Below are 27,757 nucleotides of genomic sequence, written 5' to 3'. Positions count from 1 at the left end.
GACGGGGAAGGGGGTTGCGGGACTCCAGCGTCCGGGCGGGGCTCATCTAGCTGTACGGGGGACATGACCAAGAGTGGGCGGGGCCGGACCTAGAGCGGGCGGGGCCTCTCGCGGGGGCGGGGCCACACCGAGGGCTCAGATGGGCGGGACCAACCTGTGGTGGGCGTGGCCGACGTGGGCGGGCCGTCGACTCGTGGGTTCAGGGGGTCGGAGCGCGCTTCCAGGTGTCCCCGGCAGAGGGCGCGGGCAGCTGCGCAGCCCGCGGAGTCCCGAGGCCGGAAGCCGCGCGGCGCCGCCCCGCTCGCCCCAGCCGTCGCCATGAAGGCCGTGGTGCAGCGCGTCACCCGGGCCAGCGTCACAGGTCAGTCGGGCGGGGCCGGGCCGGGCTGGTCGCCCCCGGGCCGCCGCCGGCCACGCGCGAGCCCGGCCCCCGCCGCCCCGAGTCCCCGCCGTCCCGGGGCGCCGTCCACGGGCTGCAGGGTCTACGCTTAGTGTCGCGGTGACCGCGCCTCGTCGTCTTCTGCAGCGTTTCCTTTAGTCCGGAGCGCAGGTGGCCTCCCGCATCCCCCGAGCGTCCCCCGAGCATCCCCCGGCCCGCCCTTCCACGCGGTGTTAAACAGACGACGCGTGGGAGCGTTTCCGGGGCACACACCCCTTCCCCAGCCTTCTGCCCCGCGTCTCCCTTTCTTGCCGGTTTTCTCCGTGTCCCGGTTCACCTGGAGCTTGACTCCCCTAAGGTGCCCGCTCGTGACAGGTGCTCGTAGGGGTGGGTTCTGACCGTGTCTGCCCACGTGACCCGGGTGGGAACCCAGGGGATCCAGGATGAGATGTTTCTCTTTTCCACCAGTTTCATGTGAACCGAGCCACGCAACCATCAGTCATGGCTTGAACACTGCGGTCTAGTTTGAACATCAGGGGTCCAGATGATTAATAGGTAGAAGGAAGTCCTTTTAAAAGCTCAAGCCAAGATAAGCAGAAATAGAGACACAGAGGTAGAGAACAAACGAATGGACACCAAGGGGGAAGGGGTGGGTGGGATGGATTGGGAGATGGGGATTGACATATATACACCTACACTATTGATACTATGTATAAAATAGATAACTAATGAGAGCCTACTGTACAGCACAGGGAACTCTACTCAGTGCTCTGTGGTGACCTAAATGGGAAGGAAATCTAAAAAAGAGGGGATATAGATACACATATAGCTGATTCACTTTGCTGTACAGCAGAAACTAACACAACATTGTAAAGCAACTATACTCCAATTTAAAAAAAACCTCGAGTGAAGATAGTATAGATGTTAAAATTTTTTTGAATGATTAACTTTACATTGTCTTCTAGTCTTTCCTATTTTTATTGGCAGAATTCTAATATTGTTTCAGTTCAAGTAGTTCTAGATATCCTTTCCTTCAAGCCTATACCAAATGTGTGTTTCTATGTCCAGGAGAGTATAAATCTAAGAACGAAACAACAAAATCCCCTAAAGAAACAATCAAACTCAGTAAAACCATATATTTAGATCCGAGATTCTACTTTTCAGTCCTGGCTAATGATTTCTAAGCTGTTCTGATAAGTGATTTTGGATATCGTCCTGGAGTAATAGGGAATAGTATAGCTCTGGGATTTATGAAATTTTAAAACAAAGTGGGCTTTTTTTTTTAGTATTTTAGTTAATATGTAACTTCACTAAAACTGGGAAAATTCATAGATGAAAAGATTTTCTTGCTTTTTTTGAGAAGAATCTTGCAGCCTGCCCTATGTGGTCATGATGGCCAGTGAACAGACTTTGGAGAATGTAAGTTTTGATCAGAATGGAGAACTCTCCATTGTGCTGATCTGGAATATCAAAAACACATTTCTGTGAGATTAGCTGAATAGTTTGAATGATCTTACTTTACTATTTAAGTTGTATGCTTTTAGTTAAAAACAAATTAACTGTCTAAAGGTGTTAATAAGATGGAATTCTCCCACGGTGCTGGAGGAAACTTTGAGTTAGCCTTGCCTTCTACTTGTATTGTAATGGGGAGAGGTTTTCTGATTCCTTTAGAATGTGACTGACAGGCTTCACTTCCATGTGGCCTTTCTCGAATGGCATTTTATTTCAAAGGTTCTAAAATGTCACTTCCAGTTTTATAGGTGGGACAGTATTAAGAGTCACATATTACGTGGCAGGCTCACTTGATGAGCTTGGTCAGGCACATTTGATGCCTTAGCATGGTTATTATGATAATCTAATTTTAAAAGCTTTATGACAGAACACTTCAAACATATTCATGTGGTTACACACATGGAATAGTACAATAACCCCCATGTCCATCACTCAGCTTTATAAGCCGAAATCTGAATAGAATCATAGAATGTTGGGAAGAGATTGGTTGGGTTTGAATGCGTTAATTTGTGAGCTGGTGAATTCTTCTCAAAGAGGAAGTCTTGGGTGATGCCACTATACGTGGCGTCAAATAAACATTGACCAAATAGCTCAGGTCTCTTCTAGCCCTGTGACCTTTTGTCTAAAATGGTGATTCTCAAGTTTTTCCCCTTGGAAATCCATTTGTCTATAATAAAACATCCCTTTAACCTCCTAATTCTTCTGCCTGAAGGAGGGACAAAACTTCTCCAAAATAAGAGAGCGAATTGTGTCATCTCAAGGCTTTGGTGCATAATTCATTTCTTATTAGGATAATACCACATTATAAAAATATTGAAACTGTTCAAATATGATTTGAATCACTTCAAATAGTGATTCTATTTTTGAGAATCTATTCTAAGAAGATAATCCTAATTATAGAAGAAGCTTTAGAGGGGTGAACAGGTGGAGCACACAGGATCCTTAGGGCAGTGAAACTACTCTGTACGATACTGTCATGGTGGATACGTGTCATTACATTTGTCCAAACAGATAGAATGTCCAACACCAAGAGTGAGCTGTGGTAAACTGTGGACTTGGAGTGATAATGAGGTGTCAGTGTAGGTTCATCATTTGGAACAAATGTACCATCTGGAGGGGGACGTTGATAGTGGGGAGACTGCATGTGGGGCTGAGGGTATATGGGAAATCTCTGTGCCCTCTGTTCAGTTTTGCTGTGAACCTAAAACTACTCTATACATGAAAGTATATTTAAAAAACCCCAAAACTTTAGTGTATAAAGATTTTCACCACAGTGTTACTTATTGAAGTGAAAAAGCCATTTATCCAGCCAAACAGGATGGTTAGTCCATCCATGGATGGAATGCAAATGTTCCACTGGATGGGCTGCAACTATTAAAAGCTGCTTAGGAAAAAGCTCATAATGTGGAAAAATCCTTGTGAGATGTTAAAAAAGATGAGACACAAAAATTTATACACAATATTACTATGGTAGTTGAGAACAAATATGAAGTAAAATCTGTGAATAGAGGAAATATCAGAAGGAAATCAGTAACATACTGAAGTGCTTCTCTTCGGTTGTTCTTTTTGCTTTCCTGTTTCTTTTATTTTTTAAAGTTTTTCTGTACTGCATGTGCATTACTTTTAATGGTGGACATAGTTCAACCATCATTCTTTTTTAAGTTTTTAAAATATACCCTGGGGAAAATTTTAAAAATATCTTGATATTATAAGAAAATAATATTGACTTACTTAAAGAACAAATAGAGCCACAGTTTTCTAAAGCACTGCAAACAGGCAAGCAACCCCAGCTGTTTACTGCTTATGTCAGGATAGCTGATTTCTGTTTCAGATTTTGAGTCAGTGGCTCAAAGGATAGTAAATCACTCATAGTCCATTATAAAAAAAGCAGCACAGAAGGAAATACTAAAATACTTGTGTTTTCTTAATCATAAAACTAAGAGAAGTTAAGCTTTAATAAGAATTATTTCAGGGACTTCCCTGGTGGTCTAGCGATAAGACTCTGTGGTCCCAATGCAGGGGGCTTGGGTTCGATCCATGGTCAGGGAACTAGATCCCGCATGGCGCAACTAAGATCCTGCGTGGCGCAACTAAGATCCTGCGTGCCGCAGCTAAGACCGGCTCAGCCAAAGTAAATAAATCAGTAAATGTCCTTTAAAAAAGAGTTATTTCAGGAACAAACTGATGCTCGTGCTCGCCTCGTGTCTGTCAGATGGTCCCTTGTCAGACACCTGCAGGGAGAGGGTTTCTCACTCTTCCCTTAGTTTGCAGGATGTGGCAACATGGAACAGTCTGTGATGCCTTGTTGGGTATATTTGTAAATATTATTACCTAGCAGAAGCAAATAACAAGAAAATGGCAGAGTTGACCTTTCTCCTGATTGGAACATTAGGTCAGTATACGATAAAATAACCAAACATCAGTAATCAATGAGCTTTGGCAAAAAGTTGGCCAAAAAAATTGAAAATTATGAAGATCAACATTTGAAATATGGACTTAGTTTCACCACCATAATGATGTGTCTTGACCTAAGTACTGTGCCAGCACTGAGATACTGTCTAGTGGTAGTAGAGTGTACATTTGACGCTAAATACCTATGCAAATGTTTGGAATAGGAATCTATGTTCAAAGAATTTTTTTTATGCATGGGGTGCATCGCTCAAAATGATTTGGAGGTCATTGGCTTAGAATGCAACCTTAGTAATAAACTGGGAAATAATAGAAGTTTGCTGACTTGAAGTTTAACTTTTATTTCTTTAAAAGTTTATTCATTTATTTTTAATTAATTAATTAATCAATATTTTATTTTTGGCCGTGCTGGGTCTTCATTGCTGTGTGCGGGCTTTCTCTAGTTGCAGCAAGCGGGAGCTACTCTTCGTTGTGGTGCGCAGGCTTCTCATTGCGGTGGCTTCTCTTGTTGCCGAGCACAGGCTCTAGGCGTGCAGGCTCAGTAGCTGTGGCTCACGGGCTCTAGAGCACAGGTTCAGTAGTCGTGGCGCACAGGCTTAGTTGCTCCGTGGCACGTGGGATCTTCCCAGACTAGGGCTCAAACCCGTGTACCCTGCGTTGGCAGGCGGATTCTTAACCACTGTGCCACCAGGGAAGCCCCTGGAAGCTTAACTTTTAAACTGTGTTTTTTATGTATGATATATTTATCTTTTCTGCAGTAAGCAGATAAATCATTTCTTTATTTTTATGACATAAATGTTTTCCATTGTGCATTGTGTATTATGTTATCAGGTTTGCTGATTTCCAAGAAGAGCAGGCATCTCCTTTTTGAGAATTACCATAGCTGAGCTGGATTCTCTGGGGAGAAAAACTTTCGTTGTTACAGACGGGCAAACTCATAGAAAGTTTCAGGGGTCTCAACCAAGGTAGCACAGATGAAAACGTGGCCTGAAAATCCCGCGTAATGGTTGTTCACTTTACAACTCATTCATTCCAAATGTAAAGTCAGAATGGACAAAGTATGATTATCATACTGCATCGACGTAACCCCTTTCACGTTTCAGTACCTACTGACTTTGGCAAAGAAGTTACGAGAAGTATGTGTGATGTTCAAACTTTCCTGTGGATGCTCAGATGTGCTTCACGGCACCTGTTTGCTTTTCCCTTTTGTTTCATTTCCCTTTTGTCTCTTTTCCCTTTTGTTTCCTTTCCAGTTGGTGGAGAACAGATAAGTGCCATTGGACGGGGCATCTGTGTGTTGCTGGGTATTTCCCTGGAAGATACGCAGAAGGAACTGGAGCACATGTAAGAGGCGGATTTCCACGTCACTGCCTTTCTAGTGGGACATGTGCTGGTCATCTGGCTGGCTGGCTAGCTATTTAAATAAATTATACATATATATATATATATATATATATATATGGAACTTCCATAGTATTTTGCTCCTATAAAGTGAGACTCTGTCAGTTTTACCCATGTCCCTTTTGAGGCAGTGTGGTTATTTCTGTGTCACAGATGGGGAGAGCGAGGAAGAGCCATCACCCAGTAAGTCAGCGACAGGGCAGGACCACAACTTAGCCTCTGTCCCTATTTGCTGCTGCAGCCTTGAACCATTCCCTTGGTGTGAAAACCAAGCCTCTTTTCATAGGAATGTGTTATGTTTTCAGTTTGAGCAGTATGATCTGGGCACTGTTTACACATGTTAAGAATGCCCAGTTGTTCACCGTTCACAATAGGATCTGGAGCTCAGAGAGGTTACATTACCTGCCGAAGGTCATGCACACGTCCTTAGCAAAAAGCCTGACTCCAGGTTAGAACCTAGGCCGCCTGGCCTGGAAGCCAGTGCTCTTTTTACTAAGGTGGGAGGTTTGTCATTGCTCTTGGCCCTTAGTACAGGCAGCCTCCCCTCCTCATGTTCACTCTCCCCCGCACCACTTCGCACATGTACTTCAGATGCTTGGACCCATTTTCTCTGCCCCTGGTGCCCAGAGCCTACATGTGACGGTTGCCCAGTTGTCCCTTTTGTATTAGGTTGAAAACCAGACTTGGAACCAAGCTCCCGCTGAGGTGTTGATGACTAGTTCAATAACACTCACGGATGTTGGTATTTTAAAAGCTATCCCCTGGATTCGCAAAGAGGGAGCGAAGTGGTGTAGTGGTTAAAAGCTGGGGGACTGGTCTGAATCTCTCCGTGGCGCTGACAAAATGGAGAGCTAGTACCTAACTTGGTTAAGAGCAATGACTCAGCATAAGGCAGACCCGCTGTGGAGAAGGGGTGATGAATAGCGCCCACCGCAGAGGGTTCCCATGTAAGGTGTCGGCGAATGAGTATTTGTTCAGGCTTTGAACATGTCTTCAACATCATCCAGAAAGGTGGCTTCAAATGGTGGAATTGCACCTTTCACGGAGGTAGTTCTTTGTCATTCGTCTCAAGTCTGATCTTATAAATGCTACCTGGTCCTCCTCCTTGCCAGGGTGGCTGTCCTTTGTCATCCACGTGTATAGGGAAAGCCCCGCTGGGGCATAAGGAGCATGTGACATAGTTGTCAAGGTGTCTTTCCCCAGATCGTTTTGCATATCTGCAATGACCATGAGTTTTCTCCAGGGTATTTGCTGAATTGTTCATTTTGAGAAGTTCCAAGAAACGGTATAAAAGCGGGGCATCATTTATTCCAGTGTAAAGATGGAATTCTGTAAAAAATCAGAATTGAGCCCATGTTTTGACACATCCGGTTCCCACCGGAAGCTGCTGTGAATTGGAGGGGCTGACAAAAAAAAAAAAAAAAAAAGCAAATCGCCCATCAACGCTAAGAGGTGGGACTATTATTACCCCTATTACAGATGCAGAAACTGAGGCGCAGAGTAGAAAGTAACTTGCCTGTGGTCACCCCTGCTGTAAGTGATGGAGCCAGCACAGTGTCCCTAGTCAGCAGGGTACTTGTGACATCTGGGGGTGTGGGTGTGTCTGGGGGGCTTATGATTCTTCAGGTAGCGCTCACCCCTGTTTTCCCCCAGGGTCCGGAAGATCTTAAACCTGCGTGTGTTTGAGGATGAAGGTGGGAAACACTGGTCGAAGAGCGTGATGGACAAACAGTACGAGGTGCTGTGCATCAGCCAGTTCACCCTGCAGTGCGTCCTCAAGGGGAACAAGCCCGATTTCCACCTGGCGATGCCCTCAGAGCAGGCGGAGGGCTTCTACAACGGCTTCCTGGAGCAGCTACGCAAGGCATACCGGCCGGAGCTTGTCAAAGGTAGGCGGGAGCCCAGCGCCCAGGAGGGCGTCCCCTGGACACTTCCTGGCAGGGGAAAGGCAATCTGCAGATGCAACATTTCCTTTTCCATAAAGTTCACTGTTTACGCTTATTACTTTCTTAAAACATCATAAGGGCCGCTGCCGCCGCCGCTCTTGTGCGTGTCCTCTGAATGCCCCAGTACCGTTTACCCTTCTTTATTCTTCTGTCCACATTTGGAATGTTTAGCAACCCAGCAGTGTGCTTGATATAGTGGTGGTTCATTTCGGTTGCTTATCCTGCCCAACAGAGAAATACACCTGCCAGACGCCAGTGGGAGCCATGTGTCATTTTAAATTTCTAGGAGCCATATTAAAAAAAAGAAAAAGAAACAAGTGAAATTAATTTTAAAACTGTAATTCATTTAGCCCAGGATATCCACAATATTCTGATTTCACCCTGTCGTCAGTGTAAAGAGTTATTAATGAGGTAACTCACGTTCCTTCTTCTTACTGAGGTCTTTCATTCTCACAGTGCATCTCGATTCAGACCAGCCACATGTCCAGCGCCTGGTGGCCGTGTGTGGCCCTCGGCTGTCATTTGGACAGTGTAGGCTTAACGGCTTGTCTCGGGGACTGCCAGCCTAGCCTGACTGATCAAGATTAAGCCTAGAAAACGCCTGAGAAGCGTGGGCCTGGTTTGTGGGAGGATTATGAATCGGAACTCATGAATCTTCTCAAGAGGGGGTGTTTCTAGTCTGTTTTCATGTTCCTAGTGTGCTTTTCCTTCAGAGTTACTGGGAAGCGTTTTGAGCCTCCTTTGGTGACGCACCTCAGGGTGTGAACTTGCTCAGCAGGATGTCTGCTTCCGAGTCTGACTGCGGCTGCTCCTGCTGCTGTCGGACTCTCGTAGCTGTTGAGTAGTTGTTAATAGTTGACTCTGTAGTGTTTCCTACACTTTAACTTTCTCTCAGTGGGTTTGACAAACCCAGGTCCCTTTGTTATCGGGCCTGTTTTCAACCATAAGTAATAAAAGTCACGACATGACTTTGGAGCTCTGTAGCAGAGCCCCACATCTCTGAGGGTCGTCAGCTCCTCAGGTGGCTCTGTGTTCTGAGGAGTGATGTTCCAGCCCCCACTGGTATTTCCTTTCTTTTTATTCTCCTCTTACTTGTGTCAGGTGTCCATTTGCCAGCAGGACAAATGGATTCTATGTGATCAGGACCCTCCCGCCTTAAATCAAATCCTGCTCTTTACTTGGGTCCTGGTAGAGCAGAATATATTCGCTTCTTCTGGGAGCATCGAAGTTTAGAACTCCATTGACACGTCCGATCGTGGATGTCCACTGGGGTCCTCTGTCCGTCGTGGCTTTGCTGCAAACAAGGTTCTTCCCAGAATTAGCCATTAAGTCAAGTGCTTTGAATAATAATTTTTCTTGGTTGAGACAAGGATTAATGCTGCCAGCATTGCCTTCTCTGCTTGATGTTTATAGAATCATCCCATTTCTGAGTAATCTCAGACGTACTTGGGGATGCACTGAAGTCCTTTGAAGGATGAGCAGAAGGAATATCATGAAAGGCTTCCCTGGTGGTGCAATGGTTAAGAATCCACCTGCCAGTTCAGGGGACACGGATTCGAGCCCAGGTCCGGGAAGATCCCACATGCCGCAGAGCAACTAAGCCCATGTGCCACAACTACTGAGCCTGTGCTCTAGAGCCCACGTGCCGCAACTACTGAAGCCTGCATGCCTAGAGCCCGTGGTCTGCAACAAGAGAAGCCACCGCAATGAGAAGCCCGCACACCGCAACGGAGAGTAGCCCCCGCTCGCCGCAACTAGAGAAAGCCTGCGCGCAGCAACGAAGACCCAACACAGCCAAAAATAAATCAATTTATGTATAAAAAAAGGAATATCATGAAAGCACAGGTGAGGGCCCTTTCCATGGGAGAACAGTGATGGTCGTGAAGGAATGCTTGAGTGAAAACAAAACCACTTTCGTCTAAAGCCTTAAAGAGGAGCGTTTTATTATTCAGTGCTTTGTGTTCCTAAAAACACCTTTTACGTTTTGAAAAAAATCTGTATTCCATCCAGGTAATTATATGAAGTGCCTGAAGCAATGTACTGCAAACAGTATAATTTTATAATGGATCAGAATTTAAGCTCATGGGATATGATACCTCTGGTCATTTTGATGAAAAATCAACATGAATTATGCCACGGGTTTTCATCAGAATTTATTTTCTGCTCCTTTGGGCTTTCAGAGGCACTGCAGTGATTTCCCAGGGCCTCACTCACTCTTCGCCTTTTATCTCCTTTATGGTCTCTAGTGGAACCAAGTGCAGGGAGCGTGTTTTACGTGCTTGCTGTCTTTTGGTAAATTTTGAGATTCTGGCTTCCAGCTCCGGTACGGAAAGCCCTCTGTGACCTGGAGGGAAGATGGAACACAAACTGCTAAATACGTTTTCTTTCTTTTAGGATTTTCAGGACCTCTTTAGTGACTTTAAGACTTAAAGGAGTTTAATTCGAAAATTAAAACATTTAACCCTAACCCTAAAAAATTTTAAAAACTTTCCAGTTTTATTGAGGTATAATTGACCTCTAACACTCCATTAGTTTTAGTTGTACAACATGGTGATTTGATATACACATATATTGTGAAATGATCACCACGATAAGTTAACAGCCATCACCTCACGTGGGTTGACAGTTAAGGTAAGGATGCTGTACCTCACATCCCCAGAACTTAGTTATCTTCTAACTGGAAGATTGTACCTTTTGTACCTGCACCCTCCAACTTTGGCAACCACGAGTCTCTTCTCTGTATTTATGGGTTTGTTTTTTTTTAGGTTTTGTAATATAAGTAAAATCAGACAGTGTCTTTCTTTGTCTAACTTTTTTCACTCAGTGTAAAGCCCTCACGGTCCATCCATGTTGTCACGAACGGCAGGATCTCCTCCTTTTGTGGCTGACTGGTATCCCACTGTGTGGCTAGACCACATCCTCTTTATCCTCTCATCACCAGTGGACATTTAGGTTGCTTCCATGTCTTGGCTGTTAGTTTAATTAGACATTAATTTTCACTCCCTTCCTCTTTAATGACTGAAACTTTATTTCAAATGTGTATTTAATTTGCTTCTCTTACTTGTTGTTAAGGGCTGGATGGAGGGTGTAAACTCTTCCTATTTCCCCTGCTGAAAGATTCAGACTTTTCTTTTTATCCTGAGTTATTTCAAGTCTTTGGACAGTGACAACAGTGAAAGGATTTTCTTTCTGCCTATACCTGTATCTTCTTTATTATTATTATTATTTTTGTGGTACGCGGGCCTCTCACTGTTGTGGCCTCTCCCGTTGCGGAGCACAGGCTCCGGACGCACAGGCTTAGCGGCATGGCTCACAGGCCCAGCCGCTCCACGGCATGTGGGATCTTCCCGGACCAGGGCACGAACCCGCGTCCCCTGCATCGGCAGGCGGACTCTCAACCACTGTGCCACCAGGGAAGCCCAGCCCTAGCTATTCTTAATTGTTATTTTTCTATATGCATTTTAAAATCAGCTTGTCTAGTTCCAGAAAATAATCTGTTATTTTTATTTGATTTGCATTAAATTTATAAATTCATAATGCCTTTGTTTCATGATAATAATTACTCTTAGCATATTTCCTTACCTCCCTTAACTGTTTTTTGGGACAAACTGCAGCCCTGGCAGGACGCCAGCCCTCAGCCTACCCTGGGCCCGTGGAGCTGAATGTGGCTGGAGAACATCCACATCAACTGGCCTCACGGTCATGACCTTGACCTGCAAGGTGGCTCAGCAATTGTGATACATCGGCCTGTTCATCCACTCGACTGTTCTCTCTCCTGAAAGCTCCATCCTCACCTTAGCTATTGACCTTACTTCCCATTTTCCTGAGAAAACGGAAGCACTCAGAAGAGAACTTCCAGAATTCCGTCTGCTCCACCTGCTGGCATCTGCACCAGGAACCAGCCTGCCTTCCTTCAAGGTGGCTGACCCCATGCTCTCACCTGTGCAGGGACTGAGCAGGGACGTTCTTCTGCCCCCTCTTCTGTCTCTGAGTCAGTTTTGCTCCCCCATGCCCAGACCATCCCCACCAGCTTGCAGATCTGCTGTTGGTCCTCCCATCATGGAGACAGCCTGTCAGCCCCACCTCCAGCTCCTGCCCCAGTTCTCTGCTTCACTTGACTGCATGGTCTGTGGAGGGCTGTCTGCCCCCATCCCACTCCAGTCCGCCTTTGCCCCTCTCACTGCTGTAGCTGCTCTTGGCAAGGCACCATGCCCTCCACTTGGCCAGGTTAGTTCTCATCCTCAGCTCAGCGGCCCATCAGCAGGTTTAGTCCTGTTGCTTCCTCCCTCCTCTGTGGGACAGTAGTCCTTCACTGGGCGTTTAGGACTCCGCACTCTCCTGCTTTTCCTCCTGCTTCACCAATTGCCCCTTCTCAGTTCTTGGTTACTTCTTCCTACTTCCTCGGCTTTGTAACATTAGAGGGCTCTGGCCTTTGAACTTTTCTCATATACACTGGGCCCTTGGGCATCTTGTCCAATGGCTTTTAAAAGCCATCTAGGGAATTCTCTGGTGTTCCAGGACTCCACACTTCCATTGCAGGGGGCACAGGTTCGATCTCTGGTCAGGGAACTAGGATCCTTCAAGCCGCATAAAAAATAAAATAAAATAAAAAAATAAAATAAAATAAAATCAAAAAATTAAATTCTTAAAAGCCGTCCATGTGCTGGTGACTCCTGAATTTCTCTTCCAGCCTGGACCTCCCCAGCCTTTTTGTTGCTTTTCGTTTTGCCATGCTGCACGGCTTGAGGGGGTCTTGGTTCCTAGGCTGGGGATTGGGCCTGAGCTCCTATACTGGGAGCACTGAGTCCAAACCTCTGGACTAACAGAGAACCTCAGACCCCAGAGAATCTTAATCGGTATGAGCTCTCTCAGAGGTCCTCATCTCGGCACCAAGACCTGGCTCTGCCCAACTGACTGCAAACACCACTGCTGGGTGCCTCAGGCCAAACAACCAACAACACAGGAACACAGCCCCACCCATCAAAAAAAATGAGATGACAAAAAATATGTTACAGATGAAGGAGCAAGGTAAAAACCTACAAGATCAAATAAATGAAGAGGAAATAGGCAATCTACCTGAAAAATCAGAGTAAGGATAGTAAACAAGATCCAAAATCTCGGAAATAGAATGGGGGCATGGATCGAGAAAATACAAGAAATGTTTAACAGGGACCTAGAAGAACTAAAGAACAAACAAATAGTGATGAACAACACAATAACTGAAATGAAAAATACACTAGAAGGAATCAATAGCAGAATAACTGAGGCAGAAGGACAAATAAGTAAGCTGGAAGATAGAATGGTGGAAATAACTACTGAGGAGCAGAATAAAGAAGAAGAATGAAAAGAAATGAGGACAGTCTCAGAGACCTCTGGGACAACATTAAACGCACCAACATTCAGATTATAGGGGTCCCAGAAGGAAAAGAGAAAGAGAAAGGATCTGAGAAAATATTTGAAGAGATTACATTCAGAAACCTAACATGGGACAGGAAATAGTCACCCACAAGTCCAGGAAGCTCAGAGAGGCCCATATGGATAACCCCAAGGAGAAACATGCCGAGACACATATTAATCAAACTAACAAAAATTAAATTCAAAGAAAAAATATTAAAAGCAACAAAGGAGACAAGCCTCTTAGATAGCCTCATCCACCAGAGGGCAGACAGCAGAAGCAAGAAGAACTACAATCCTGCAGCCTGTGGAACAAAAACCACATTCACAGAACGATAGACAAGATGAAAAGTCAGAGGGTCTATGTAGCAGATGAAGGAACAAGATAAAACCCCAGAAAAACAACTAAATGAAGTGGAGATAGGCAACCTTCCAGAAAAAGAATTCAGAATAATGAGAGTGAAGATGATCCTGGACCTTGGGAAAAGAATGGAGGCAAAGATCGAGAAGATGCAAGAAATGTTTAACAAAGACCTAGAAGAATTAAAGAACAAACAGATGAACAATACAATAACTGAAATGAAAACTACACTAGAAGGAATCCATAGCAGAATAACTGAGGCAGAAGAACGGATAAGTGACCTGGAAGACAGAATGATGGAACTCACTGCTGGGGAACAGAATAAAGAAAAAAGAATGAAAAGGAATGAAGACAGCCTAAGAGACCTCTGGGACAACATTAAATGCAACAACATTCGCATTATAGGGGTCCCAGAAGGAGAAGAGAGAGAGAAAGGACGCAAGAAAATATTTGAAGAGATTATAGTCGAAAACTTCCCTAACACGGGAAAGGAAATAGCCACCCAAGTCCAGGAAGCGCAGCGAGTCCCATACAGGATAAAGCCAAGGAGAAACATGCCGAGACACATAGTAATCAAATTGGCAAAAATTAAAGACAAAGAAAACTTATTGAAAGCAGCAAGGGAAAAACGACAAATAACATACAAGGGAACTCCCATAAGGTTAACAGCTGATTTCTCAGCAGAAACCCTACAAGCCCGAAGGGAGTGGCATGATACACTGAAAGTGATGAAAGGGAAGAACCTACAACCAAGATTACTCTACCTGGCAAGGATCTCATTCAAATTCGATGGAGAAATCAAAAGCTTTACAGACAAGCAAAAGCTAAGAGAATTCAGCACCACCAAACCAGCTCTACAACAAATGCTAAAGGAACTTCTCTAAGTGGGAAACACAAGAGAAGAAAAGGACCTACAAAAACAAACCCAAAACAATAAAGAAAATGGTCATAGGAACATACATATCGATAATTAACTTAAACATGAATAGATTAAATGCTCCAACCAAAAGACACAGGCTTGCTGAGTGGATACAAAAACAAGACCCATATATATGCTGTCTACAAGAGACCCACTTCAGACCTAGGGACACATACAGACTGAAAGTGAGGGGATGGAAAAAGATATTCCATGCAAATGGAAATCAAAAGAAAGCTGGAGTAGCATACTCATATCAGACAAAATAGACTTTAAAATAAAGAATGTTACAAGAGACAAGGAGGGACACTACATAATGATCAAGGGATCAATCCAAGAGGAAGATATAACAATTATAAATATATATGCACCCAACACAGGAGCACCTCAATACATAAGGCAAGTGCTAACAGCTATAAAAGAGGAAATCGACAGTAATACAATAATAGTGGGGGACTTTAACACCTCACTTACACCAATGGACAGATCATCCAAAATGAAAATAAATAAGGAAACAGAAGCTTTAAATGACACAATAGACCAGGTGGATTTAATTGATATTTATAGGACATTCCATCCAAAAACAGCAGATTACACTTTCTTGCCAAGTGCTCACGGAACATTCTCCAGGATAGGTCACATCCTGGGTCACAAATCAAGCCTCAGTAAATTTAAGAAAATTGAAATCATATCAAGCATCTTTTCTGACCACAACGCTATGAGATTAGAAATGAATTACAGGGAAAAAACCGTAAAAAACACAAACACATGGAGGCTAAACAATACGTTACTGAATAACCAAGAGATCACTGAAGGAATCAAAGAGGAAATCAGAAAATACCTAGAGACAAATAACAATGAAAACAAAATGATCCAAAACCTATGGGATGTAACAAAAGCAGTTCTAAGAGGGAAGTTTATAGATATACAAGCCTACCTCAAGAAACAAGAAAAATCTCAAACAATCTAACCTTACTCCTAAAGGAACTAGACAAAGAAGAACAAACAAAACCCAAGGTTAGCAGAAGGAAAAATCATAAAGATCAGAGAAGAAATAAATGAAATAGAAACAAAGAAAACAATAGCAAAGATCAATAAAACTAAAAGCTGGTTCTTTGAGAAGATAAACAAAATTGATAAACCATTAGCCAGACTCATCAAGAAAAAGAGAGAGGACTCAAATCAATAAAATTAGAAATGAAAAAGGAGAAGTTAAAACAGACACCGTAGGGCTTCCCTGGTGGCGCAGTGGTTGAGAGTCCGCCTGCCGATGCAGGGGACATGGGTTCGTGCCCCGGCTCGGGAAGATCCCACATGCTGCGGAGCGGCTGGGCCCGTGAGCCATGGCCACTGAGCCTGCGCGTCCCGAGCCTGTGCCCCGCAACGGGAGAGACCACAACAGTGAGAGGCCCGCGTACTGCAAAAAAAAAAAAAAAAAAAAAAAAAAACAGACACCGTAGAAATACAAAGCATCCTAAGAGACTACTACAAGCAACTGTATGCCACTAAAATGGACAACCTGGAAGAAATGGACAAATTCTTGGAAAGGTATAACCTTCCAAGACTGAACCAGGAATAAATAGAAAATATGAACAGACCACAAGTAATGAAATTGAAACTGATTAAAAATCTTCCAACAAACAAAAGTCCAGGACCAGATGGCTTCACAGATGAATTCTATCAAACATTTAGAGAAGAGGTAACACCCATCCTTCTCAAATTCTTCCAAGAAATTGCAGAGGAAGGAACTCCCCCAAACTCATTCTATGAGGCCACCATCACCCTGATACCAACACCAGACAAAGATACTACAAAAAAAGAAAGCTACAGACCAATATCACTGATGAATATAGACGCAAAAATCCACAACAAAATACTAGCAAACAGAATCCAACAACACATTAAAAGGATCATACACCATGATGAAGTGGGATTTAACCCAGGGATGCAAGGATTCTTCAATATACGCAAATCAATCAATGTGATACACCATACCAACAAACTGAAGAATATCATCTCAATAGATGCAGAAAAAGCTGTTGACAAAATTCAACACCCATTTATGATAAAAACTCTCCAGAAAGTGGGCATAGAGGGAACCTACCTCAACATAATAAAGGCCATATATGACAAACCCACAGCAGACATCATTCTCAATGGTGAAAAACTGAAAGCATTTCCTCTAAGATCAGGAACAGGACAAGGATGTCCACTCCTACCACTGTTATTCAACATAGTTTTGGAGGTCCTAGCCACGGCAATCAGAGAAGAAAAAGAAATAAAAGGAATACAAATTGGAAAAGAAGAAATAAAACCGGCACTGTTTGCAGATGACACGATAGTATACATAGAGAAAAAATGCCACCAGAAAACTACTAGACCTAATCAGTGAATTTGGTAAAGTTTCAGGGTACAAAATTAATGCACAGAAATCTCTTGCATTCCTATACACTAATGATGAAAAATCTGAAAGAGAAATTAAGGAAACACTCCCATTTACCATTGCAACAAAAAGAATAAAATACCTAGGATAAACCTACCTAGGGAGACAAAAGACCTGTATGCAGAAAACTATAAGACTGATGAAAGAAATTAAAGATGATACCAACAGATGGAGAGATATACCATGTTCTTGGATTGGAAGAATCAATATTGTGAAAATGACTATACTACCCAAAGCAATCTAACAAATTCAATGCAATCCCTATCAAATTACCAGTGGCAGTTTTTACGGAACTAGAACAAAAAATCTTAAAATTTGTATGGAGACAGAAAAGATCCTGAATAGCCAAAGCGGTCTTGAGGGGAAAAAACGGAGCTGGAGGAATCAGACTCCCTGACTTCAGATTATACTACAAAGCTACAGTAATCAAGACAAAATGGTACTGGCACAAAAATAGAAACATAGATCAATGCAACAAAATAGAAAGCCCAGAGATAAACCCATGCACCTATGGTCAACTAATCTATGACAAAGGAGGCAAGGATATAGAATGGAGAAAAGACAGTCTCTTCAATAAGTGGTGCTGGGAAAACTGGACAGCTACATGTAAAAGAATGAAATTAGAACACTCTGTAACACCATACACAAAAATAAACTCAAAATGGATTCGAGACCTAAATGTTAAGACCGGACACTATAAAACTCTTAGAGGAAAACATAGGAAGAACACTCTTTGACATAAATCACAGCAAGATCTTTTTTGAGCCGCCTCCTAGAGTAATGGAAATAAAAACAAAAATAAATAAATGGGACCTAATGAAACTTAAAAGCTTTTGCACAGCAAAGGAAACCATAACGACGAAAAGACAACCCTCAGAATGGGAGAAAATATTTGCAATGAAGCAACTGACAAAGGATTCATCTTCAAAATATACAAACAGCTTGGGCAGCTCAATATCAAAAAAAAACAATCAAATTGAAAAATGGGCGGAAGACCTAGACATTTCTTCAAAGAAGACATACCAATGGCCAAGAGGCACATGAAAAGATGCTCATCATCACTAATTATTAGAGAAATGCAGATCAAAACTGTAATGAGGTATCACCTCACACCAGTCAGAATGGGTGTCATCAGAAAATCTACAAACAATAATTTCTGGAGAGGGTGTGGAGAAAAGGGAACCCTCCTACACTTTTGGTGGGAATGTAAATTGATACAGCTGCTATGGAGAACAGTATGGAGGTTCATTACAAAACTAAGAATAGAATTACCATATGACCCAGCAGTCCCACTACTGGGCATACACCCTGAGAAAACCATAATTCAAAAAGACACATGTACCCCAGTGTTCTTTGCAGCCCTATTTACAATAGCCAGGACATGGAAGCAACCTAAATGTCCATCAACAGAGGAATGGATAAAGATGTGGTGGTACATGTAATTGAGTTGGCCAAAAAGTTCATTCAGGTTTTTCTGTAAGATGTTATCAAGCCCGAACGAACTTTTTGGCCAACCCAGTACAATGGAGTATTAGCCATAAAAAGGAACGAAATTGGGTCATTTGTAGAGATGTGGATAGACCTAGAGACTCATACAGAGTGAAGTTAGTCAGAAAGAGAAAAACAAATATATTAACACATGTATGTGGAATCTAGAAAAATGGTACAGATGAACCTATTTGTAGGGCAGGAATAGAGACGCAGACATAGAGAATGGAGATGTGGACACAGAGGGGGAAGGGGAGGGTGGGACGAATTGGGAGATTAGGTTTGATGTAAACACACTACCATGTGTAAAATAGCTAGTGGGAACCTGCTGCATAGCACAGGGAACTCAGCTCGGTGCTCTGTGATGACCTAGATGGGTGGGATTGGGGGTGGGGGGTGGGAGGGAGGTCCAAGAGGGAGGGGATATATGTATACATATAGCTGATTCACTTCATTGTACAGCAGAAACTAACACAACATTGTAAAGCAATTATACTCCAATTTAAAACAATAGTGTATTTCCTCCAGCTCTGTTGATAATATTTGACACGGCCACAGTGCACTTAATAAGACCAGGAAATTAACTTTGCTGAAGCACTGTCGAATGAACTACAGACCTTGTTTGAATTCTGCCAGTGTTCCCACTGGCGTCGTTTTCCTGGTCCCAGGATCCAGTCCAGAACCCACGTTGCACTTGGTTGTTGCATCTCTTCCTTAGTCTCTTCCAGGGGGTGACGGTTCCTGGGTCCTTCCTTGTCTTTTGTGGCCACTTTTGAAGGGTGGCTTGTTTGGTCGGTTTGTCTGTCCGTGTCCCGCAGCATGTGTTTGCCTGAAGTCTTCTCGACGTTAGGTTCAGGTTGTACGTTTTGGCAGGAACACCACGGAGGTGATCTTGTACATTAGATCCTGGGTACCTGCTGTCGATCAGTCTGCTTATTTGGCAGATTTCTCTCTGGTCAAGTTATTCTTTTCCTCTTTGTGTAAATATCCTGTGTGGAGATACTGTGAGACTGTGCCAATATCCTGATATCCAACACACCCCGCCCACTGATTTTATCTTCATCCCTGGTCTTTGCTGCAGCGGTTATCACTGAGGTGTTTGCCCAGTCGGTCCATCTTTTTAAGTGTCAGCTCTGCTGCCTGGGAGGCGGGGAAGGTCATCAGGGTGCCTTCGTTACCCGATTGTGAAAAAAGCAGGTCACCACATAGTCTTTCTCCAGTTCAAAGGAGCGAGCTTCCCTTGCTAGCCAAGTGTTTCAGTTTTAAAGGAAGGGGAGTTGATTTTTTTCCAGTGTCTTTTTCTCTAAGTTTTAACCTGGTGAATGCCCTTCCTAATTAGGAGCTGTGCCGACTCACCCTTCACTGGTCACTGCACCGTGTTCCTCTGGTGTGTGTGCCTGTGAGAAACTGCCCACACGTCCCTGTACAGTTTTTTGCCTCTGTATTCAAAGGCGAAAGTGGGCTATGCTTTTTTTTTTTTTGTATATCCAGTTTTTATATTAGGGTAATACTAGCCTTGCAGGATAAATTGGAAGGCTTTTCATGGTTTTCCGTTGGTCTGGACCAACTTAATCAACAGGAAGTATCTGTTTTTTTGTTTGTTTGTTTTTTTCCGGTACGCGGGCCTCTCACTGTTGTGGCCTCTCCCGTTGCGGAGCACAGGCTCCAGACGTGCAGGCTCAGTGGCCATGGCTTATGGGCCCAGCCGCTCCGCGACATGTGGGATCTTCCCGGACCAGGGCACGAACCCGTGTCCCCCACATCGGCAGGCGGACTCTCAACCACTGCGCCACCAGGGAAGCCCCAGAAGTATCTGTTTTAATAGATCTTGTCGGACCAGCCCTTTGGGTGGCCTTCCTTGGTCACGGCCCTGGTCAGGATTCCCAGGACCCTTGAGCCCCTGTAGGCAGTTTGCCTGTGTCTCCTATCCGTCTGGAGTTGCAAATGCATCAGGAGGAGGCGTACAGATTTTTTTGCGGGGTGATTTAGAATGATCTCTGCATCTAGAATCATACCCTTTTCTCATTGTGGTTTGTTAGGTGTATTTTCCCCCTTTGCTCTCTATCAGAGTTTTTAATATTTTTTCAGAAAGCTAGCTCTTAATTTATCAAGTCTGGTTATATTTTTTTGTTTGATATTTTATTATTTTCCCTTAATCTTCACTTTCGAAATTCTGCGTACCTTTTGTGTGTGTCGTTTATTTGGCTTCTTTTCCTGGGTCCGTATTTCACGTACTTTCAGTCTTCTTTCCTAACAGGCGCATTTAAGGCCCCAAACTTCACTTTTGCTTGGCTCCTCTTTCCCCCATCAGCAGCTCCCGCGGGCCTGACCTTTGACATGCACACAGAATCCAGCAGCTACACACGGCGTCTGCGGCCCCCGGCCCGGCCGCCGCCTCTCCTCCCACCCAAATTGTCGCGACAGCTCCCTAGCGGGTCTTCCGCCTCCACAGCAGCCCGAGTGAGTCACTTCCCCACGGATGCTGATCCTCAGGTTAGACCAAGCTTTCAGGCTTGGGAAACGTTTTGGGATTCCCTCTGTCTTCTCAACAACAGATACAAGAACCATTACATATATAGGTGTCCATGGGGGTGGGGGGCTTGCTGGCCACTTGAGCCCTGGGGCTCTAGCCCAGGAGGTGGCGGGAGCTGATGGCAGGTGGTCCGGAGCAGAGGCTCCCTCTGGACGAGGGTCAGAGTTTACAGGCTCAGTCCTTTGAATCCATCTTTAAACACTGAGGCTGCTCCTGCTGTGTGTCTTTTGTCCCCAGAGCCCCTGAATTGGGTCAGAACCTTGCTGTGAAGCCCCTCCAGGGCCACTCTGCTCCCAAGGTGAAAGACTTCTTCCCTGGTCTGTGTCCTAAACCGTGTCCAGCCTTGGCCCGGCCCAGCACACGAGAGGTTCTGCAGTGAGGTGAAGTGATGGTGTTAATATATTCCAATAATAAATACATGAGAAACTCAGAATAAAAAGCCAACGACATGGAGAGGACCTGAGCTTAACTATAAACCCTCGCCCATTATCACAGTCCCAGGGAAAAGTTACAGATCAGGTTTAAGTTCTGTGTCATATTCAAGTCTAAAGGAGTTAAAGTCTGAAATCAGACCCCGTGGCCGGACGAGCTCAGAAGCTGCCCTCCCTGGTTTCTCACTCAGCTGCTCTCGGTGGAGGGGAGTCTGCCTGGTGGAATAGGTTCTTTCAGAGCCCTGGCCTGGCTCTGTCACACACAGGTCCACTTGGGCCCCTCAGGGCCTCAGACACTGCATCGTTCTCTCGCGCCTCAGTGAGGAGACCGGGCAGCCTTGGACACAGGTATCCCAGGCAGCAGGATGCCGAGGACACCGGCAGAGCCCGGGGAAGTCTGAGCAAAGCTGGTGGTCAGGGATGACCTTGCCTTGAGCCTCCCTGTCGTGCAGGTTGGGTGACTTCAGAGCTTCAGCTAGGACGAGAATTTAACCTCCCAGCAAGGGGTTAATTTTGGTCCTAGGCATTTACCATCTTAATGTCCGTTTGCACAGAAGCTGCCCCTGTTCTTAGGTCTGCGGTTTGGAATTGGGGACGCCCCATTGGGGACAGGTGCCCTCACTTTCCTGTGAGGGGGCACTTTCCATCCTGGGCCACAGGGCCTGTCGCCCAGTGTCTCTTACTATGGAGTCCTGGTCCCCGGATGCCTGCTGCCTAGAGCGGGTGTCTCCCTCCAAGGCCTGAACCACCGTAGAGCCAAGCAGAGACCGGCAGTTGGGAGGGACTTGGGCCCAGGGAGAAGCCTCAAGATTCCGGTCAGGGTTGCTGTTCTGCGGCCTCTGTGACCCTGAATGTGGCATGGAGTCAGGTGGTGGTTCTGACGTGCCCACCTGGGCCTGGCCCTCATGCTCTGAGAAATCCAAAGGGCCTGGAATGCACCTTGTTTCTGACAACTGAGTATTTCCCCAGCCAAGGTACTTAGGAGATGCCGTTCCTTGAGCCCTGGTCTCTGCTCTCCAGGCCCCCTCGAGCTAGATCCTTACCCCAGTGGTGGTGCCCCCCTGGGCTGGGCTGAGCTCTCTGGGGAGCCGGGGGCCAGGAAGCAATCGGACTCTGTAGAACGGACAGAGCTGCCCTAGCGCCATGCGTCCCCCAGGGCCACACTCCCACGGGGACCAAACTCCTCCAGCCCCATGGCCCTAGCCTCACCACCTGCTTATTTTGAGCCCCCGATTCCACCCGTTTGCTTGATTTCTTGGTCCCCAGCCTGTCACTCGATGTTGGGGTCCCCATCAGTAACCCCTCTCCCCTGCGTGCCCAGGCTCAGAACAGGTTGAAAGGAGAACAGAGAGGAAGCCTGGGCGGTGAGGATGCATCCTGACGGCAGAGGGAGCCGCCTTTGGTGGAGAGCTTAGATGGGCGGGCCTGAGGCTCAGTGTCTGGTGCGGGTGTCCAGGACCGTCTGCGGAGGTGGGCCGAGCCCCAGCTGGGTCCCAGCTGCGCAGGGCCGGCCCTGGAGAACAGAGGACACTTGTGTGCAGGGTCTTCTGCTCTCCCCAGTTTTCTTCAAAAGCATCTTCTTCAGTTTCGTTTTCTGCTATTCCCCCCCGCCCCCCACCCCCCACCTTTTGTTCATATACTCCCCCCACCGCCCCTTGGCCCATATACCACATGGACAGTGGTAGGAATGATAGCAGTGATAGGGACCAGGTTTCCTGCATGCTGACTGCTGGGCTCTGGGCCTGGTGCCCTGCCTGTACTAACTCACGTGCACCCTCCTTGTGGTTACCGGCCTGCTGTCATCCTGCAACAGACTGGGGCACAGAGAGGCAGGGCAGGGCTTCTCGTTGGGTGGTGGCAGGCAGTCAGCCTTTGCAGGTAAATGGGGCGCTCTGGTTTGGGGCTGGTAGAGCCCTTGGACCCTGCAGGGTTGGCCCCAGTGGGGAGTCTTCCTGCTGGAAACATGTGGGACTTATATTTAAGAGTGACTTGGTTATGTCATCACTGGAGCCTAGATGTAGTTTTGTAGATATGTTTCTGTCTTTTAAGATTATTTAAAACAATGTTTTTATTTTCCCTGGCCAATGTAATTTTTCTTGGGGGCTTTCCTCTTTGATGTGGACTGGAAAAGAATGTTACCATTTTAAGATCTCTCAAAACATGTCTTTGGATTTGTTGTCCGTACAAATGGAAATTCAGATAATAGTTCTGTTCTTAACTGAAGAAAAACAGGAAAAGAAAATAAATTTCTTGCTACTTGGAATGATAAACACGGTGAAGCATATGCCGTATATCCTGACAACAGAAATTCAAGGTCGGAAATAATTCCTTTCCTCCTGAGTCTGCCTTCAGCTTCCCTGAGGAGTGCAGGAGCTGAAATCTGCTCCTAATTGTAGCCTGCAATTAAACACATGATTTCATCCCAGCTGATGTCTTCTTAGCTCTTCTGACATGCATAACACGAAAGCCCTGTAGATTTGAGCGGCCACTTTAATCTGATGGGAGGTCACAGGAAGTCACCGTTATCTGAGCACGACTGGCTGCCCAGTGGGAACTAGATTCATCTTGCTTCTAAAAAGGGCACACAGCTCGTCTTCTCTCGGTTTCCAGGGCTACTGTCTGTGCCTGTTCTGCTGAGACCCTCTGTGAGGTCAAGGGTCATCGGAGCGAGTGCCAGCAGGTGGGGTGGAGTCGAGCTGGTGGGAGTCCCTTGCTGCTGCAGTGGGTCTGGTATCCAGAGCCCCGGAGCTGAGCTGCTCTGAGGAGGGAGCTGGAGGGGCTCCTGGTTCAGGCCCGTCCTGGGCTGCTCTTCTCCTCAGCCTGTCCCCCAGAGATTGGCCTGTCCTCCGGAGGTCGGCCTGTCTCCTTGGAGGTCGGCCTGTCTGCCCAGGGGTCAGCCATCTCCCCGGAGGCCAGCCTGTCTCCCCAGGGGTCAGCCTGTCTCCCAGGGGTCGGCCTGTCCCCCCAGGGGTCGGCCTGTCCACCAGGGGTTGGCCTGTCTCCCCAGAGGTCGGCTCTCTCCCCGGAGGTGAGCCTGTCCCCCAGAGGTCGTCCACCCCATGAAGCGAGGGCTCCCTGCCCAGGGGAGCGTGGGGAGCACCAGAATGAAACAGGTTTCCCTCCAGAATGAAACAGGTTTCCCTCCTCCAGGTCCTGAGAGCCCATCCTTGCTGCGGTGCATGGTGACCCCCAGGGCCGGCATGCAGGCGTGGTCCCCGAGTGTGATGCTGAGAGCAGACCCTGATCCTGCACAGGCACGTGCCGGCCGCGGCCCTGAGCGCTTCTGTGCTCGGTCTCCTTGAACTTTCACCATGACTCAGGGCTTCTCATTGGTCTCCCTGTGGTGCAGGTGGGATGCCGAGGCCTCGGAGCTGGTTGGGGGCTGGGTCCAAGTCTTGTTGCCCTTCACATCCTGAAGCCGGTGGAGCCTCCTCCAGGGAGCCCCTCTGATTCCCTCCTCATCCCCTAAGGGGGGGACTCTGACCTCCAGGGTCGGGATTCCTCAGGGTTGAATGGCGCCGCATCATCACCACCCTGCACCCACCTGTCGCCTGTGAGACCCTGGGCCATGAGTGCCGGGCTGTCCGTGTCCCTGAGCTGAGCAGGGTCTTCTGGGCTCCAGCAGTGAGCCTGGCGCTTCATTGCTGTGAGTTAATCTTCAGCGGGGCATGGATCTCGCCCTCTCTCTACTCCTTCATGGTGGGAGGTAGCAGAAGGGCTCACACTGTCTTTACGCTGTGGACCCGGCACCTTCTCCCTGTTGGGTTGATCAGGAACGGTGTGCAGTCACTCGAGCAGGTGTCCGCATGTGTCATCGGCTGCGTTTGGACCCAGTGCACATCAGAAGTTCTCGGGTGGATGGAGGCAGCGTTTGGATGATTGCGCGGCACCAGCTCTCAGAGCGTGTGCTGGGCTTTCTTTACAAACGTCGTTTGTGAAGAACGTCGTTCAGCATTCGGGGGTTGACTAGATACAGTTTGATTGATTGGACACAGTTGGCGTGGGTTTGGGTTAGAAGGTGCGGAATAGGACACAGAGAGGCGCTCATTTCTGGGGCGGTCCGTGGCCACTTTGAGGATGCATCCCGGGAAGCAGGATGGCTCTGCAGCCTCGCTGGGGTGTCCCCTCTGTTCTCTGGCCTGTGGGATCTTCTGTAGGTTGACCTGCCTTTTGACCTCACGGTGAGGGACCCCCCTCCACGTGTTACACAGAGGGGCCCGCCGGCCGCTCACAGGGCCGTGTATGAGGTTGTTCTGGGGGAACCTCCTAAGCTCTTTGCCTACTGTGTTTGATTTGTTTAAAAACGTTCGTTAGGAAACATGCAGAGAACAGACACCGGGGGCTCACTGGCCAGGCAGTCTCGTGCTTCACGTGTCTCTCAGCTGCCCTGCCCCCCCGCCCGTGTGGAGGTCGCTACCGCCCTGCCTTTGCTGTTCGTCTTCCTGCCGTGTTTCTTCATGCATCTCTCTCCACAGGTGATAGAATTTGTTTTGGTGTTTGAACATACCATCTAAATGGTATTGCACTGATGTGTCCTCGCCACTGTTTAAAGATCACATTGTGGGTTTGAGATTTGCTGCGTTGACAGGTGTGGCCGCCGAATGGTATTCTGTGGGAGAATTCAGGCAGAGATTCTGCATTGGTTCCCCTCCAGGACAGTCACACTGAGTCCACTTTCTCTCTTATAAACACGGCCAGAGTGAACACCCTTGGCTGTCTCCTTTTGGATAAGGGATTCTAGAGCAGACGCCCCAAAGTGGAATTCCAGGCTTGTAGGGTTTGTTCAGCTTGAACTTGACCTCCACAGTGGTTGTACACTTTACCTTCTCAGTGTCTCACAGGCCTGTTAACCCACGTGGTCCCTGACCCTGCCCTCTTGCCAGGTCTGCAGAGCCTGCGGAGGCCCTCTGCCGTGTGGTTTTGTTTTCCTTACTCGGGGGCGCAGAGGGGGGAGTTGGGCGGTCCTGCTCCCGGGTTTCTGATTACACTGATCGAGGTTAGCTTTAATCTGAGGTCTCCAACTCTTGTGACCGTTGGAATTGCTCTTACAGACGGCAAGTTCGGTGCCTACATGCAAGTTCACATTCAGAACGATGGGCCTGTGACCATTGAACTGGAATCTCCGGCTCCTGGTGCTGCTACCTCCGACCCAAAGCAGGTAAGCCCAGAGTCAAGGGTCGGGTCTGTCTCCTGGGAGCCGGTAACATCTTTTGACCTTGATTTATTTCCTGGAGCACTTCTGAGTCTGAGGTGGAGAAACCGCCTCATCGTAGTAACCTAGAGTTTATTCGCTACATCCCTTCCCGAGAACGCACCTGTCGCCCCGCGTCTCCGTCTCCGTGCTGCGGCCTTGCCTCCACCTGACTCCATTCCAGAGCCCAGTCCTCCTCCAGGCTGGTCCTGGGTGAGGTGCCTGGGCGTCCACAGGCCGCTGGGTGGCAGCAGAGGAGCAGCACGGCTCCCCTCGGCCGGACCCGGTTCCCGAGTGTGGAATGGTTGCGAGGAGTGGGTTTATCCCAGGTGTGGGTAGATGTGCCACCTGAGGGTCTTTGTAAATCTTTATTTTTCTAAAGCAACGTCTGACCTGGATTTGCTGCCAACTCTGTAAGCTTTCAGAAAAAATTTAATTAAACTAGAGAAAGGAAATCTGTGCTAGTCCTTGTGAGCTGTGTGCTTCTCATAGGTGCTTAGCACTTCTGAAGGCTTTAATTAATGCAGCTGCTCTGTGGCCTTTGAGAGGCAGGAGGGCAGGAGGAGTGAGAGCTGGGGGCGGGCAGCCCTGTTCTCCCCCTGCCCCCGCCTTCTGGGACACCGAAGTGGAAGGATGCAGGGGTGGTGGGGAGTATTATGTAAACGTAAAGCTCTGTGACCTGTTCAAAGTCATCATTTCCAAGGGGAACAGACCTTTTCTTTTATGTTACTGATTCTCTGGATTGATAGAGAAGCAGGAACACAGCTGGCGCAGTAGTGCTGGGCTTGAAAGGTGATAATTGAGGTTCCTGGAATTACTGATAACATGAAAGAAAATCACAAGTGAAAAGTCCACATGAAAAATTAAACTTTTTATTTTGATGTAACTTGAGACTTACAGGCAAGTTGAAAAGAGTCAGAGTTTCCATACGCCCTTTACCCGGTATCCCCTAAATATCCCGTTTTATGTAATCAGTCTGCTCATCAAAATGTTGACATTAATATTGATACAATACTGTTGGCGACGCTACAACCTTACTTAAGTTTCACTAGTTTTCTCTAGCGTCCTTCATCTGTTTCAGGATAATCTGGGATCCCATGTGGTATTTATGGCCTTTCCCGGTCCTCGTGGCTTTGGTCTGCTGCTTCTGTAGAATGTTCCTCGGTTTCCTTCCCTGTGGTTACAATGAGGTTGTGCGTTTGACAGGTTCATCTTTACCTTGTTTCGCAGGATACCGGCCTCTCCCGGTTTCCTCTTGCCCCCTGGCTGTTCTCCCTCTGCTTTTATTTGATCACTGTTTCGTTGTTTTGATTTATTATTCTGCTTCAACTGTATTTGGAGAGAAAATTTAGT

At 46.6% G+C, this 27,757-nt stretch overlaps 1 protein-coding gene across 1 annotated transcript in view; it reads left to right on the top strand.

The window, feature by feature from the left end:
• Positions 1-172: 172 nt before the first annotated feature.
• Positions 173-27,757, top strand: part of DTD1 (D-aminoacyl-tRNA deacylase 1) — a 108,652-nt gene continuing 81,067 nt past the window's right edge. The window contains exons 1-4 of the mRNA XM_079944038.1: positions 173-361; positions 5,554-5,644; positions 7,355-7,590; positions 26,265-26,371. Coding sequence (XP_079800164.1) covers positions 319-361; positions 5,554-5,644; positions 7,355-7,590; positions 26,265-26,371 — 477 coding nt within the window. The 5' untranslated portion in view covers positions 173-318. The remainder of the gene's footprint in view (positions 362-5,553; positions 5,645-7,354; positions 7,591-26,264; positions 26,372-27,757) is intronic.

Source organism: Stenella coeruleoalba, assembly GCF_951394435.1.
Source record: "Stenella coeruleoalba genome assembly, chromosome: 15".
Classification (NCBI taxonomy): Eukaryota; Metazoa; Chordata; class Mammalia; order Artiodactyla; family Delphinidae; genus Stenella; species Stenella coeruleoalba.
The sequence above is the reverse complement of the archived record's forward strand: the minus strand, read 5'-3'. Positions and strand labels throughout refer to the sequence as shown.